At 38.3% G+C, this 14,346-nt stretch overlaps 1 protein-coding gene across 1 annotated transcript; it reads right to left on the bottom strand.

Moving 5' to 3' along the window:
* Window positions 1-4,668: 4,668 nt before the first annotated feature.
* Window positions 4,669-12,377, bottom strand: LOC149957237 (cholinesterase 2-like). The gene is made up of 3 exons (XM_090166918.1): window positions 12,198-12,377; window positions 6,544-6,850; window positions 4,669-5,327 (listed from the first exon to the last, which is right to left on the bottom strand). Exons 1-3 carry the CDS (start codon window positions 12,375-12,377, stop codon window positions 4,669-4,671), a joined length of 1,146 nt encoding a protein of 381 aa, XP_090023044.1.
* Window positions 12,378-14,346: the final 1,969 nt, after the last annotated feature.

Below are 14,346 nucleotides of genomic sequence, written 5' to 3'. Positions count from 1 at the left end.
AGTCGGGCCGACGTCGACGAATTATTAAAAATCTGTGGTCGGCCGACCGTACTATTTTGAGTCGAAATGTCCTACCCGAAAAAGGATCGGCCGACGGTCGGCCTACCTTTAACGTATGACTGTATGCCAACTTAAAAAAGTAATTTGAGGTCGGGCCGACGTCGACAAAAAAGGTCGATCAGTATGGTCAGCCGACAGTTGGCCGACCTTCCTTTTTTTAGACGAAATGTCCTAGCCGCATATGGGGCCACAAATATTGTCCTAGTAGAATAATGGTCGGCCGACCGTCGATCGACTAGAAAATTTTACTTAATATGGATATATAACCGACTCTTAAATGACTACTGGCTGAATCTGAAATAACTCTGAGCCGACTTCAAGTAGACAGTTTCGCGACTCCGAAACGACGTTGGGCCGACGACCAATTTAACCGTATTTCCGACTCGGACCAAAAAAAAATACCAATTTGATTTCCTAAAAAATATTTAGCTGTGTTTGTATTGGTATCATCTTTTTATAAGTTTGTAAACATAAATCAACGATTTATCGTTATTTCAGATTCAACCCTAACAGTTTATGAGGCAGAAAATGTTTTAATAGTGCTCGCGGAACATTCCCTCGATTTGAATTAACAATATATTTCCCTAAAATATTTAATTACATGAATATGACCTACTTGAGTTAAGAGATTTTTGAAAAAGAAAACATTTTCAGGCTGAATATATGATCTTTTTCGACAAAATAGAGTAAAGAAAATATATTATTTAAAAAACTGTTTTAATTTGTTTTATTAAATCGCTAATTTTCACAGTTCAACGCGATTAATTTAAAAATAAACTGTTGGATATAAGTCGACCATTAGTCGTGTTATAAATGTGCAATGGCTTTTTCAAGTCACGACTGCAATTACAATTTAAGGTCCACGTTCGGACTCTAATTAATAGTTGCATTGATAAGACTTATTGGGTCGGTAAGTGTTCCAATCTATTAGGTCACCATACCGACTTTAAAAGGGATAAAAAATGTACTTACCTGCAATTATCGCAAAAACGTTTACGACTTTTAGAGTCGGCATCTGGACTAGGATCGAAAAGCGACTTTACGACCAAAGCCCGGGCCTAAATCAACTCTCTGTAATTAAGGCGTGGCGTTACAGGGTTAACAGACTTACCAAAGATTGTCAAAACACGTGGAATAAAAGCGACTACTCACATTTTATTCTACGTGTTGGTTGGGTTCCAGTAACAATCTTTTAAACATTGGCGACTATTTTCTAAGATGGTAGACAATCCTACTAGAATTGATTCCGGTGTGTTGGTTTTTCGTTTAAACCCTCTAGCATCAGAATCGATACGCAATAGAAATACGCAATTTTAGGCAGTTGGCACGATGAAGTTTTGGAGTCGGTTAACCATCACATTAATAGTCGTTATAGAGTCACGGTTTGAAATTGGGCCGACTGTGGCCCAACGTCGTTCTGGAGTAAGAAACAGGTACATTTTTAGTCGTCACAGAGTCATGCTTTAAAGGCCGGCCGACCATAACTCTCTAGGGCATTTCGACTAAAAGACCAAAGGTCGGTCGACCGTCGGCCAGCCTAGCCATTTGAGGGCTTTGTCCGACGTCGGCCCGAATTAAATGTGCTACAGGGCATAATAAGAAAGTTTGTTTCTTATTTACTATCTGAATTTCGTTACTCCTATAAATTAATTGTAAACTAAGTAAGGTCGTTTTTGAGTCGGCAAGTAGTCCAAAATATTAGGTCACCATACCGACCTTAAAAGGGATCAAAAGCGTACTTACGCGAAATTATCTCAAAAAGATTTTAGACTTTTAGAGTCGGCATTTGGACCAGGACCGAAAAGCGACTATTCGACTAAAGCCCGATCCTAAATCGACTCTTTGTGCCACAGGGGATGTCTTTCATCAAATGTATCTGTGGGCACAATTGTTTCCCACATGTTGTCATGCCCAAAATAAATTCCAGACAGTGTTTGTCACCCCGTGTCGTCTTATCCTAAATTTACCTCGTTTCAAGTTCCTCTCTGTTGGTCGCTGCCACATCCTCATTGTCTCGTTGCCTGTGTCCCTTCTTTCTGCCACTGTTTCCGACTCGTTTTATCCTTAAAGTTATCGGTCTGCCAATTCTAACATCGTTGACTTACATCACGATAATCTCTGGGTGCCTTGAATTATCTCTGGCGCTCTTGTCTCAAATTTACATCTGCCGGCGGATGTTACCCTTTCGCTGTCCTTTCCAAATTGCTGTATAGAGATAATCTGATCTCTTTAAATTTAATAATTGTTTAATTAACCAAGATTTAATAACTAGTTATAAAACACCAGAAATGTACATATATTTAATGTTTCAATTGTGGGGATTTTCGCAGTGATTCTAGAATTTTTTACCATGAGTAGTCTCTTTGTCAGAGTACTCGGAATACAAATGATTAAAATGAGTCTTCAAGACAATATTATCTTATTCTATTTGGTAAAATAAGTCAAACTGACTTAAACTGGATATTAAGATTAAGTGTATTAGTTGCTTTAATGTTGATTAGTCTGACTTCCAAATTTACAATCTCAAAGATGTACTGTTCTAAATAAGAATGGGTTCTAAATCTTCAATTTTTTGGGAAATTATCATAAATTGTCTTGAAAATTTTAATTTATATCGGACAACTTCTTTATTATTGTATTTACAAACCAGGGTTAATAATTCAAACCAGATTTTAATTATATATTATGTATATTTTGTAATAATTAAATTAAAAGTTTACTTTGAGGAATTAACTTTCGTTGATTATAAAGTAAAAAAATATATTTTATTAATTATTTTGTGGATCGGTGTTTTAACCTTTTTTCTCGGTTACAAACCATAAAGATAATTACAGAACTATATCATTTTGGATACTTTGTTAATCATATTTACAGTACTGTCATTTTACATTCTTAGCTTTCTGCGATTAGAGTCTACCATTTGTGAATATTTTTAAGTGTACAATTTATTTGGGTCTAAGTTGACAATTATTGGTTTTCCAGGGAACTTTTTCTGTCGTTCAAGACGATAAATTTCAGGAAAAATGTCGTTCCAAAAGCGACATTTGTGGTCGCGATTTTCAAACCTATTGGACGACGAATTTCTGTGAAAGATGAAGCAGTTTTCTTGATGGCTGTCCAAAGGTTTCCAAAACTGAAGTGGCTCTTCAACCGAAGGGGCGTCTAACGGAGATTTATTGGGATCCCTAAAAGACAATAAAACGCTGTGTTGTTAGGGCGAAATCGACAATACAGATATAGAATTTTATGAGGCGAGCTGCCCAAACCAACGACACAATGAAGACATATCTTGCAAGGGAAGCTACTAATATTTTATTAATAAAAATTGTGTGTTTTCCTTATTTTGAATTTCAATTGAAGTGAAGCTTGAAGCCATGATTTGACGAACCACAGAAGAAAGGGGGATCTTTCCAACTGTTCGTTAAAATATTTGTAATTTATGTCTCTTTGCTATTTAGTTACGAAAGCGCGATGACAACAAGCATTTTAATATTCATAATCAGATAGACTAGCATTTTTCTCGTGATAACTATATCCGTGTTAGTAACAATATCTCTGCACGTGTGCATTCATAATAGTAGCTTCTCGATATTCAAAATTAACTCCTTCAAAAGCACCCCTTCTCAAATTGAAGATAATAGCCTTTGATGTAGAAAAATGAAAAACTAGGCTACAATTGATAGTAATATACACCGAAAAGAATGTGGTTCATAAGCATAGGATAGCACCAAATGTAACATAATTACCAAAAGTGTGACAATCCCTGTAATGAATGCTCGACTCGAGATCGACCACATAAAAGACTATTTATTGTCGCCTTTCTGGATCTCTTTTAGTCTATGGTACTATATCGTAGGTAGATGGCGATAGCATCTCCACAGATCGACGAAAAATCCAAAAATACACTAACTTTGACCAGTGCTACTTAGTTCCTCCATTCCTCTCTACGAGGCGTTATTTGGGGGTTTTAACTTCCTTCCCTCCCAAGGCATACTTTCCCTTCTCCCATCCCAACTTGTATTTCGCTCGTAACATTCAAAAAGAAATAGGTTCGATTGACCCGCTTTTAATTTTTAAAGGTAGTTAAGAATTCCACATTTATGGTGGATTCACGATTTAAAATTTCCGCCGCCAAACCTAATAGGGGTGAATAGCGCTAGTTACGGTAAAACTTGTGTTACACATAAATACAGTAATTTTTTGATTTTGATTGTACTTCCTTTATTACATATGGTCTTTTTTTAATTCATAAAAAAGTGGTAAATAATTTATGGCTCGATACGATTTGAAAGATACGAGTAGGAATTCTTATTTCCTTTATCGACAAGCTGAAATTTAGTTCGCTAGTCGACGCGTGTCCAAGTTCTCCTCTGTCTATTTACTCTGATTAATTCACATATTTTCTAGAGGATTCTAATAAAAAAATTAAAATGTTCTTACCCTGTCCTGGCAAAATTGGCCCAGTAGCGCATCATCCTTCGACTTAACAATATTGAAAAGGACTCGAATGAGCCGTTCGGGTGCAATGGTTCCCCAAAGATGTAGTTCAATTCGGAACCGTGAAAACTACCCATCCATTTTGGCAGCAAAATGTGGGAGTCCCTGTGCTTAAATCGATACTTGTAAACTTTGTTTTTTGGCGTCGGCCAAGGCTTTTTCGAACTGCTCAGCGGCGCAAATGAAAGCCGCGTCCGATCCGGCTCTAATCGCCATTTGAGTCAATTGCTCCGGTGTGTCTCTCTCGCGGATGTCACCGTATAAACTGGTTATAATGTCAATGATTAGGCTATCGTTGGTGATGCTTAACAAATCTCCAATTACTTCGCGCGCTCTTCGCCCGTCGGGCTTTGGCTCTCTGGTCAATGTGAACATGAACGGGTACAATAAGGTCAGAAAGAGAGACGCTTCATCTTCATTATTTCCAGATATAATTTCTAGGTTCCTAAAGTTCAAACCCTTTCTAATGGTCCGTTCCGGATGTTCTTTGATGTATTTTCCGTCCACGACGGGTTTGAAGAAGAAATTGTACCCGTAACCGTAAACCGGTTCGCTTTCAATCAGATCCTGGCCGTCCTTGGACGCGAAGCACTCCAGGGCTGGTCTCAAATTGCTGAGGTTAAAGGGACACCCCACATTGTCGGCTAATTTGGCAACAGTGGCCAACAGATCCTTCCGCGAATCAATGGCCGGCGACATCTGAGCTACGCCACTTTGCAGGATAGCGCGTTGAAAGAGAGGTCTACTCGATTCAAGCAAAATATGGTGGCCTGCAAAAATTAAAATTAAAATACTAAAAACCTTAATCTTAATTGGAGTCACACAAGCAAGAGGTTTATACGTGTTATGGTGGAAAATTTTAGCCTCTTAAGTGTTGTCGGAAAGGAAAAAATAATATTAACGCGATGGAAAGAAAGTGTAGATATTTCAAAAATACGAGTTTAAAGGCCGACTACATAAATCTTCGGTTTACTCTGTCTTTAACTGGAAGTAGGCTTACTGCATTACACGTGTGCCATGCAGTCAGCCTATTTCCAGTGAAAGACAGAATAAACCGAAGATTTATGTAGTCGGCCTTTAAGCCAGCAAACGAGCTTCAATTTAAATCTCACCTTACATTTCTCAATTTTCAATTCTAATATTCAATTAACAACTTGAATTTTGAATTTTATTTTCAATTGAAATCAACATTACACTCAGAAACAAAATTGTTAATATTCATCGTAATGAAAAAATTATTAGCTAGGCACAACTCCCAGGCAGTTCGCGATGTTTATGCCATTATTCTGGCGGCCAGTTTAAATTGCGTAGGAGGGTTAAGGTCCGTCCTTCACGTCTCGCGGGACAACAGCTCTCTAAACTTACTAAAATCATTAGCCATAACAAATTAAAATGGGAAGGGGAACCGAAGATATCACGAAAAATCCCTTTGGCATGGGAGAAGAAAACTTGCAAATTAGAAGGAGTAGTTTCTAGTACTACAAGCTGGGATTGAATGCGACTCCTCTTGCTGTGAGGGTAGAGTGTTAAGGACTCTACCACATCCCTTAAACCTAAGACCATTTACACCTAGACTACAATGCCAACGTTATAACTCCGATTTCAGAGTGTCCTCTACAAAACACCACCAAGTGGAGAAAATCCGCGATAGTAATCCACAAACATGCAGCAACACCCCCCACCTTTTTATCCCCCTTCTTTAGGAGGCAAACGGTTCGCGCTCTCTTCCGCTGTTTTTCTCTTGACGCCTTAAATAACGGGCGAAAATTGGTCACGACTCGCGGGGCGACCGAGAAAATGTCGGGAGAGGAGTGCGAAGTGAACGCGTTTTTTCAGCCCGAATTCCCTTGTGGACGAGAGTTGCCTCTAAATAACGATGGTGGCGTTGGGGTAGCGGCGACACTAGCCTAACAACAACGCCTACCTTCATTGCAGTCCAGGTGTAAATGGTCTTAGCTTAAACGCTGTCATTTCCTTGTTACTCACTGATGCTGGAAGCTCCCGCGCTTTCTCCGAAGAGAGTTACTCGCTTGGGGTCGCCACCGAAGGAACGGATATGATCTTGCACCCACTTAAATGCCATAGCTTGATCCATGAGTCCCACGTTACCAGGGGCTTCGTCCATCCCCAAGTACATAAATCCCAATGAAGCTACTCGATAATTAAGAGTCACAACGAGGACGTTTTCTTCGGCCGCCAGGGTCTTCCCGTCGTAAACAGGCGCGTTCGAGTTCCCAACTACGAAACCTCCTCCGTAAAGAAACACCATCACCGGCAAATGAGCACCGCTACTCTGAAAGGTCAAAATCGAATCATTATAAAGTATGTCCGGGAAAAAGAACTTAAAATACTACTTTTGTTTAAGTAGAAGGTCTTTGATTCAGTATTTACGGTCAAAACCTATATTTCTACATTCAGATCAATCAAGATGTTGTTTAAAATAAATTTGGTGACATATTGTTGGCATTTTTTTATTAAGTTAAAGATATATAAGGTCCTTATACAAAGCTAATTTTATTTACTTTTCGGGGGACGTATTATCTTAATTATTTACAAAGTTAATATAAAACCCTAAAGAAGAATCTACTCTATTCGAGAAAATTAATTTCGCGAGAGTCAATTAAAAAAATTATGTAGCGAACACTTCTGTTTCCACAATTCCCCAATGTGTAAAGAATATCTATGGTATAATTTACCGGCAAAAGCTCAACATGTAGGACTTTGAGTTTCTAGCTTGATAAAGTGACAGAAGATCTCTATCCTTAACAGTGCTAGGCTAACCACTGTCAAATAGACTGTACACCGACAACGCATACTCAACACTGTTAAAGGTACAGAATTTAATGAGTACGTGTACTCTCATTAGTACAGTCAAAGGTACGCGCGTGTACACTGATTACGTCGAGTGACTCGAAAAATCGCGCCTTATGTCTGGGCCATCGAGCGCTTAATTTGGTACAGCAGCAGCGATGGCACCTTACGATTGATGTCTCCTTTGTATTGTCAACGCTAATTGAGAGTAGGTGCTATAGTGACTGGACATACATCCGGTTAGGTCATTATTTATCTATGCAGGGTGTAAACAAAAAGCCGATCCAGTGCTAATAACTCAAAATGTGTTTTAACAATGAATTGGAAATTTTCAGGACATCTAGAACCATAACATATGACCTTGAACCATGTCTTCAAGGTTATTCAAAATGTATCTCGAGAACCATTAACGATATGAAGTTGGTTTCAATTAGAAAAGTGTTCCTCGTCATATTTTAAGGCTAAACAGCTTCGGCCATACCTAATTTGACGAATAACAAGTCGAGAAATTTTAGACAAAGCAAGGAGGTAGTGATGAAAATAGTGTAACATTTTCGGTTGCTATAGCAAAACGAATTGGTAGTGCAACGTCTCCTTTTGGGAAATTTCATATCTCATATAGGTCTACATTACGCCCGACTTTGAACAAAATCGGCAATAAACACCTCGGGTACTCTCCTTGTAAGTGGACCACCCACGGGTCCTACCCTTTAACCCCTTATCTCTGCTGACAAGATTTGACTTTTATAATTTCATACGTAAAAAAATTAAGACTTTAAAAGCTATTAATATACTCTTCCATTTAAGCTGAGTTTATAATTTTCAGTGAAGCGTAACATATGTATCGGTGGTTCTGTGGTAGAACACTCGCCTGACATGCAGGAGGGCTCGGGTTCGAAACCCGCCCGATGCGATCGCAAAATGATTAAAAGACCTTTATCTTGAACATTTGGTGGAAACCCTGCCATTTGGACGTTGAGACGTTTGCCGTAACCCTCAGCACTCGGTCCGTCCCATATGTCAAAAATTTATCACGTTCAATTGCAAATTGCGAAAGAAATTTATACTACACCCAATGACCAAAAGAGGACTCTTTTGAAAAAACCATTTCCCTAATTCCAAGAATCTACGAACGCGGTGATTTCAAGAAACTGCGTATACGCAGCGATTACACTTTGTTCCGAAAATGCGTTCGCATACAGACAGACTCACAGACCTCGGAGAGGTAAAAAGTACTATTTAGGGTTTTAAAAATTAGGTTTGTAAAATACCTACATGTATAGAGGCCCGATAAAAGCCTTTTAAGGTATAATATTAACCATTTCAAGGTTCCAAATATTACCTTTTATGTAATTTTTTTATGAGCCTCACTTTATCCCAAAACACCTCTAAATGTTCGGAAAACCCTTCAAAGATCTTTAATTTGGCTCTTTAAGGGACTAAAATATGTAACTCAAAATACCCTTAAAGATTTCATGAAAAACTTTTTAAATAGAAAGATATTATTTTAACCCTTTTAAGGAGTTTAATTTGGCTGTTAATGAGTCTAAAATATACCTTCACTATAGGTCAAAATACATGTAAAGGTATGAAAAATCATTTTAAAGAAAAAAAGTAGTTATTAGAACATTTTTCAGGCATATTAGAAATAACTTTGCAAAACTAGTACAAATTTGATTGTTAGAAGCAATAGTATATACGCGCACAATTAACTAACAGCATTTTTAAAGGAACTACCTTTTGGAGAAATTTCAATGTTTTTATTAGTTTTGTAGAGCAATCAATGCTGAATATATATTATCTCGAGAACAGATTGACAAACTTCGCTCTGATGAAATCTCTGCAGATTCCAAGATCGCTTTTACTTGTTAATCCAAAAAGTGTGATTTTTCCAAATACACTACTGCATTATCAGGGTTTGGAAACTAAACATGTAATTTATTGAGATTAGAATTGGTACTTAAATAATTAAAATCAGCTGTTCACGTTATGTAATTCAAATAGGGATTATTTGTGTTATTATTTACTAGGTTTTTTTATTAATTTATAGTAACACTTTCTTCTGTAACATCAGTTTCTCTCCAATTATCATAGGTCGTGACACCGTATAAACATAATGCTTCATATTATAAAACCATGACCAAGAATTTCAACAGGTACTAAATTACCATTTTTTTCCACAAATACCAGCTACATAAAACACCAACCCCTTTCGCGTTTTTTGATGGAGCTTTCGTTGGTACTGATTTCTATGTGTACTCGCGAGCTTTTCCTTTAACATCCAGATATGAAAAACTAAACCTATTAACAATTCTTTACTGTATTCGGTTTAAGGCCCATGAGGGGTCGGAGTGTGCAATAACTGGTGGCTTTACCGGGGAGTCGGGGTCCGGCTCTTGAAACCCAGCACGGGCGGTGGCGCACTGGGAGATGTTAGCTCCGTCCAAATGGTCCTATCTCCACCTCCGACTTCGGTCCGGTGTGGGCTGGTAACTGGGTTTCGGCCCAGGCTAACGGAGAGGGGCCGGGCAAACTGGCCGTCTCGGTGGATTGAGTTACCTGCTGTGGGGCTGCGGGCCTTCGTATGAGAGCACGGCGGACCCATCTCCCGGCCATTTGGGGTTCCACCGGGATATCCGGGGCCAGCTGTGCCAGGTTATGCGGGCTGCTGTGTGCCCGCCGTTCCCCTTTAGGCGCTCTCTCCAAAGGGCTTGGCTCTCTAGCTTTCTAGGTAGGGTGTCGGCTGGCGTTGCCATAGCATCCGCTCTCATTCCCACTGCTGTGTGCGAAGTGGCGCGTTGGTCGGCCCATTGCTGCACCTTCTGCTGGGTTGAGCGGCTTGCGTCGAGGGTGCGACCATCAGTAGTATAGTTCTGCTACCCATGCTGGTTTTGTCACCTCTCCGGGCGTGTGGACGCTGGCGTAGGGCATTTGATGATGGACCTCCGGTGGTGTGGTTTCAATCTTACCGGTACACCAGGCTATAAATCTGATGCATGTCTTCGGTTTGAAAAACCGTCCAATCAGATGTATGAATTTCGTTTCCTTTTTGGATCCATGTCCGTTCGTTATCACAAGCTACGGAACAACTATTTTGCTGGATGGCTTCTGGGTAACTCTTTCCGGATGACGATTTTTCGACCACTGCTTATCGTCAAAGAAACGAATCGGCTCGTCTTTAGTGGATCTTCAGCGTTTCTTTCTAATGCGGTCAACATGACACTTAGGTCTTCCTGCAGATCTAAATAGTGAGATTTCGATACACCCGAGGAATAAACATCTTCAATTGTAGAGTTCGTTTTCTTCACTTTCGAAAGAGCATTCATTGTTGGCGTTTTGGTTTTTCGTAACAATTGGAGGTAGTTGACAAGTGAACCTATTGGAGGAATTGGCTTCAATACCAAGGCTGATCGCGTCTGCTTTTGACCTCAAAATAGTTGCATTTATTTCTTCATAATATGGTAATATCGTTTTGTTATTTGGCTTAGTGTTGTCTATGCTTTTAATTTTTGTTCGAGGAAATTTATATCGAATCTCTCTATTAGCCCTACTACATTGATTCACTATATCGCTTTGTTAATGGATACGTTTTGTGCGGTGCAAAATATCCAGTAAACTGCAATTGACAACTGTTGAAAAGGTTGAAGTCATGGAATTTGTTGCCCAAAAGAAGCCTTCACAGGTCTGACTACTATAAAGCCACGGTAAAAATGTTTCTTCGGCGTTCTCTCTCTTCAGTTTTTCAATAACAGAAATGAGCGCGTGAGCGTTTAGCTAGATACAAACATATGTATTGTACGTGATGAAGTTTTCCTGGAACGTATAGTGCGAGTGATCCGTAAGCCAAGACCTCCAAAAGCGGAGGAAAAACACCACGTACCATATGTTGTATAATCTCTCAGAAGCATTCATGTCTTTCTTCAAAAATTAACTTAATGATCTTTGCATTAAAATAAGAAACTGAATAGTTCCGTCACTTCCGGCGACTTTCTTAAGTAACTCAATAACTTTTTGTTCACAAATTTAAAGTTAATTTTGTCAGCTGGTTCTATATCCGATTGTGTAAGACAATGTTGATCTTTTGGATATTCATCTTTCAACATTTTCAAATGACTTGACGAAACAATTTTTTGTCCAAATGGCATAATGATCGTAGTTTGGTACCAATATTAATTGTATCCTGGATACACGTTACGGTAGGATTTATGTTAGCTTGATACCATTTTCTTTGGTTATCACGTGGTTTCTCAGACAGATTTACAGTGATTCTCATAGCCTTTAGCAACCTGCTGTCTCCATCCGATGAAACTCCTACGATTTCTATATCACTCTGTTAAGCACTCTCTAAAATAAATCGCCAGCGGGAAACTACTTGATCAGCTGTGAATTTATTGTCGGTGCCGTAGATTGCTAAGCAGAATGGTTATATTTTTATTATTCGTGGTCTGTGTACTCCCAGAATTTGACAAAATATTCCGATCGATGAATTGGAGAAATCGATCGGTCAGACTTTGAATTTGTTTTATTAATAACTGAACTTGATTTAAAATTGGAAAATATGACGTCATGATAGTTTGATTTTTTTCAGTCTTATTTAATTTGCGTTTATGTATCTCTGATTTGCTGTATTTTGGGTGTTTTTATTTACTTTGACTTTTTGGGGCAGATATGCTAATGACATGGTCAGCACCTAACATTCCGTGCCATCCAATAATTCCCCCGAAGCCGATTTCAAATGGGACAAAGAGGTTTCTGCGTTCTGGCTGTCTTGTATAAGCAGTTTCGTTTTCTTGATTACCAAATCTTTGGAATCCGTGATCGACTCACACTTTCGTTTTAACGGGAACTGATTTCCACTCAAATATTTTTTTCCGAATTCTCCTGCCGAGAAATTCACTGGCTTGGATCGCATTTTCTCTCGCATCCGTATGTTTTCCACCCTTCACTTGTTGGGACATGTCTTCCCTTGTTTTGGTAAATGGTGGTCCATTTTTGGTATTGCTCGGCATTCGAATAATTTTTATCCATGAATAAAATAAGCTCGGCGATATTTAAATAATATTTATTTAAATAACCAATAGTTGAATAAAAATTGTAAATTGTTTAAATAATCGAAAGTGAATAAGCCTATTATTTAAATAAAACAAACAATTATTTAAATAAATACCACTTTTATTCAAATAAATGTTTGGTTGCGTAAAAAAAACATAATTAAATAAGTTAAAATATTCTATTTACCAACGTTTTTTAAATAAATCGGAAAATTTGTGGATATTGAATAAACAATTCCGAGCACTAGTTTTTGGTAGAAAAGTGCGACAAAATGCTATTTGGATTGGGTTTTTCGAATTTTGAATGCTCTCGTTCCAAGATTAAGTGCTTGGCGAAATTGGAACTCAACCATTAAATATTGCCTGACTTGGTCATATAGCCTAATTTCACACTTTTATCACAATTGTCACACATCAATTGACCTGAAATTGTAGGGATTTTGTCGTCTGTTAAAGTTGAAGCGGAGGATCCATAACTGAGTGTCACAGTAACCACTAATTCCGTTGACAATTTTTGAAAAATTTCCTCAAAACGTCCATCTTTTCTTGTAGTCATCCAATGTTTGATTTAGCTTCTTATTTTGATTTAGCTTCTTATTTTGATTTCTTCTTTGATAATAAAATTTTCTTGGCTTTCAGGTTTGGTGATAGATGAAGTTGGTAGACCATGGTCCGTTCGGGTTTCTTTCGTGGATTTCTTCAGTTTACTAGATGAATTTAATGCTTCTGGTATTTCACACGTCAGTTTGAATTTGGCAAAGTAGTCTACTGGCTTTCCAACAATAAATTATTTGACCAATTCCAATAGTTTTTTATGCCTCCGAATTAATTTGAAACTAGCTGGGTTTTTAAAGGACGGTCCGTAGTAGTCTTTGGGGTCTTAGGCATCTCCCAAAAATTCTTGCACTTCGTTGTACGCATATTTTTTTATAGCTTGGAAATCTTCGTCATTTAGAGTTCTGATACAAGCTTGGTTGTCTAGACCCATGAGATGAAGAAGGTTTTTCAAATATCTGGGCAAATCTATTCTCATTTCAATTATTTTCCAAAATTCATCCTCGGGAGTGTCTTTCTGTAATCGTATAATCATTTGTATTAAAGTTAAGGCGTTAAAGGTGTTTTTCTGCCTGTCACCCTTTAAGTTTACTTCCCGCCGAACAAATACCCTGGTGGTAGGCCAACCGCGGAACACGTTGGCCCGCGATCCAAGGCGTAAAAACCTTTTAAAATTATCTTCATGCTTGTATAGTTACAAAAATATAAAATTCATCTTCATGTGTGTCTTGATTCTTGTTCGAGATCATTTTACGTTCTCATAAGCGCTAATCTTATAAACCTAACCCACCGGGAGTAGTGGCGTACTCCTGTAATCCCAAGCGTCTGGGAGGCAGATTTTGTGGATGGCCGTTTGAGGAAGACCACCAATCCCCCAACGGGTGGTCGGAATACTTCCGCCACGGGTGTCCTCACCCCTGTACCTACGTATCCCACCGTTACACATATCTCGCCCTGATTAAGCAAATGGACGAGAGGACTGAATTGTCCCACGCGTCACAATCGACTATAAAAAAAATAAACCTAACCCAAGTGACCTAAGGAAACTATTCTTAGAAGAGATTAAAATTCCCAAACCGATCGTCCGCTCTCAGTCCGCTCGGTCTTTATAGAAATCAGCAAAGACTAAACACTCGACAGTATCCACCGTAATACCGTTTTTATAAGCCTGGCTGCCAGCTTTCGTTTTAAATGTTTGTCTTGATTTCTGATAACTTATGTATTTCTAGATTTCCAAAATTATTTAAAATATTTATTTTTATTTTTATAGATTTTCAATATTTCTTTGGATTTCTGAAGATTTCTATTATTTCTCCTCGATTTCTTACATTCTTTATATTTCTTGTGGACCTCTAGATTTCCAATAATATTG

This window comes from Leiobunum rupestre, chromosome 2 (assembly GCF_980474605.1).
Source record: "Leiobunum rupestre chromosome 2, qqLeiRupe1.1.hap1, whole genome shotgun sequence".
Lineage (NCBI taxonomy): Eukaryota > Metazoa > Arthropoda > Arachnida > Opiliones > Sclerosomatidae > Leiobunum > Leiobunum rupestre.
This window is presented reverse-complemented; position numbering and strand designations above follow the sequence as displayed.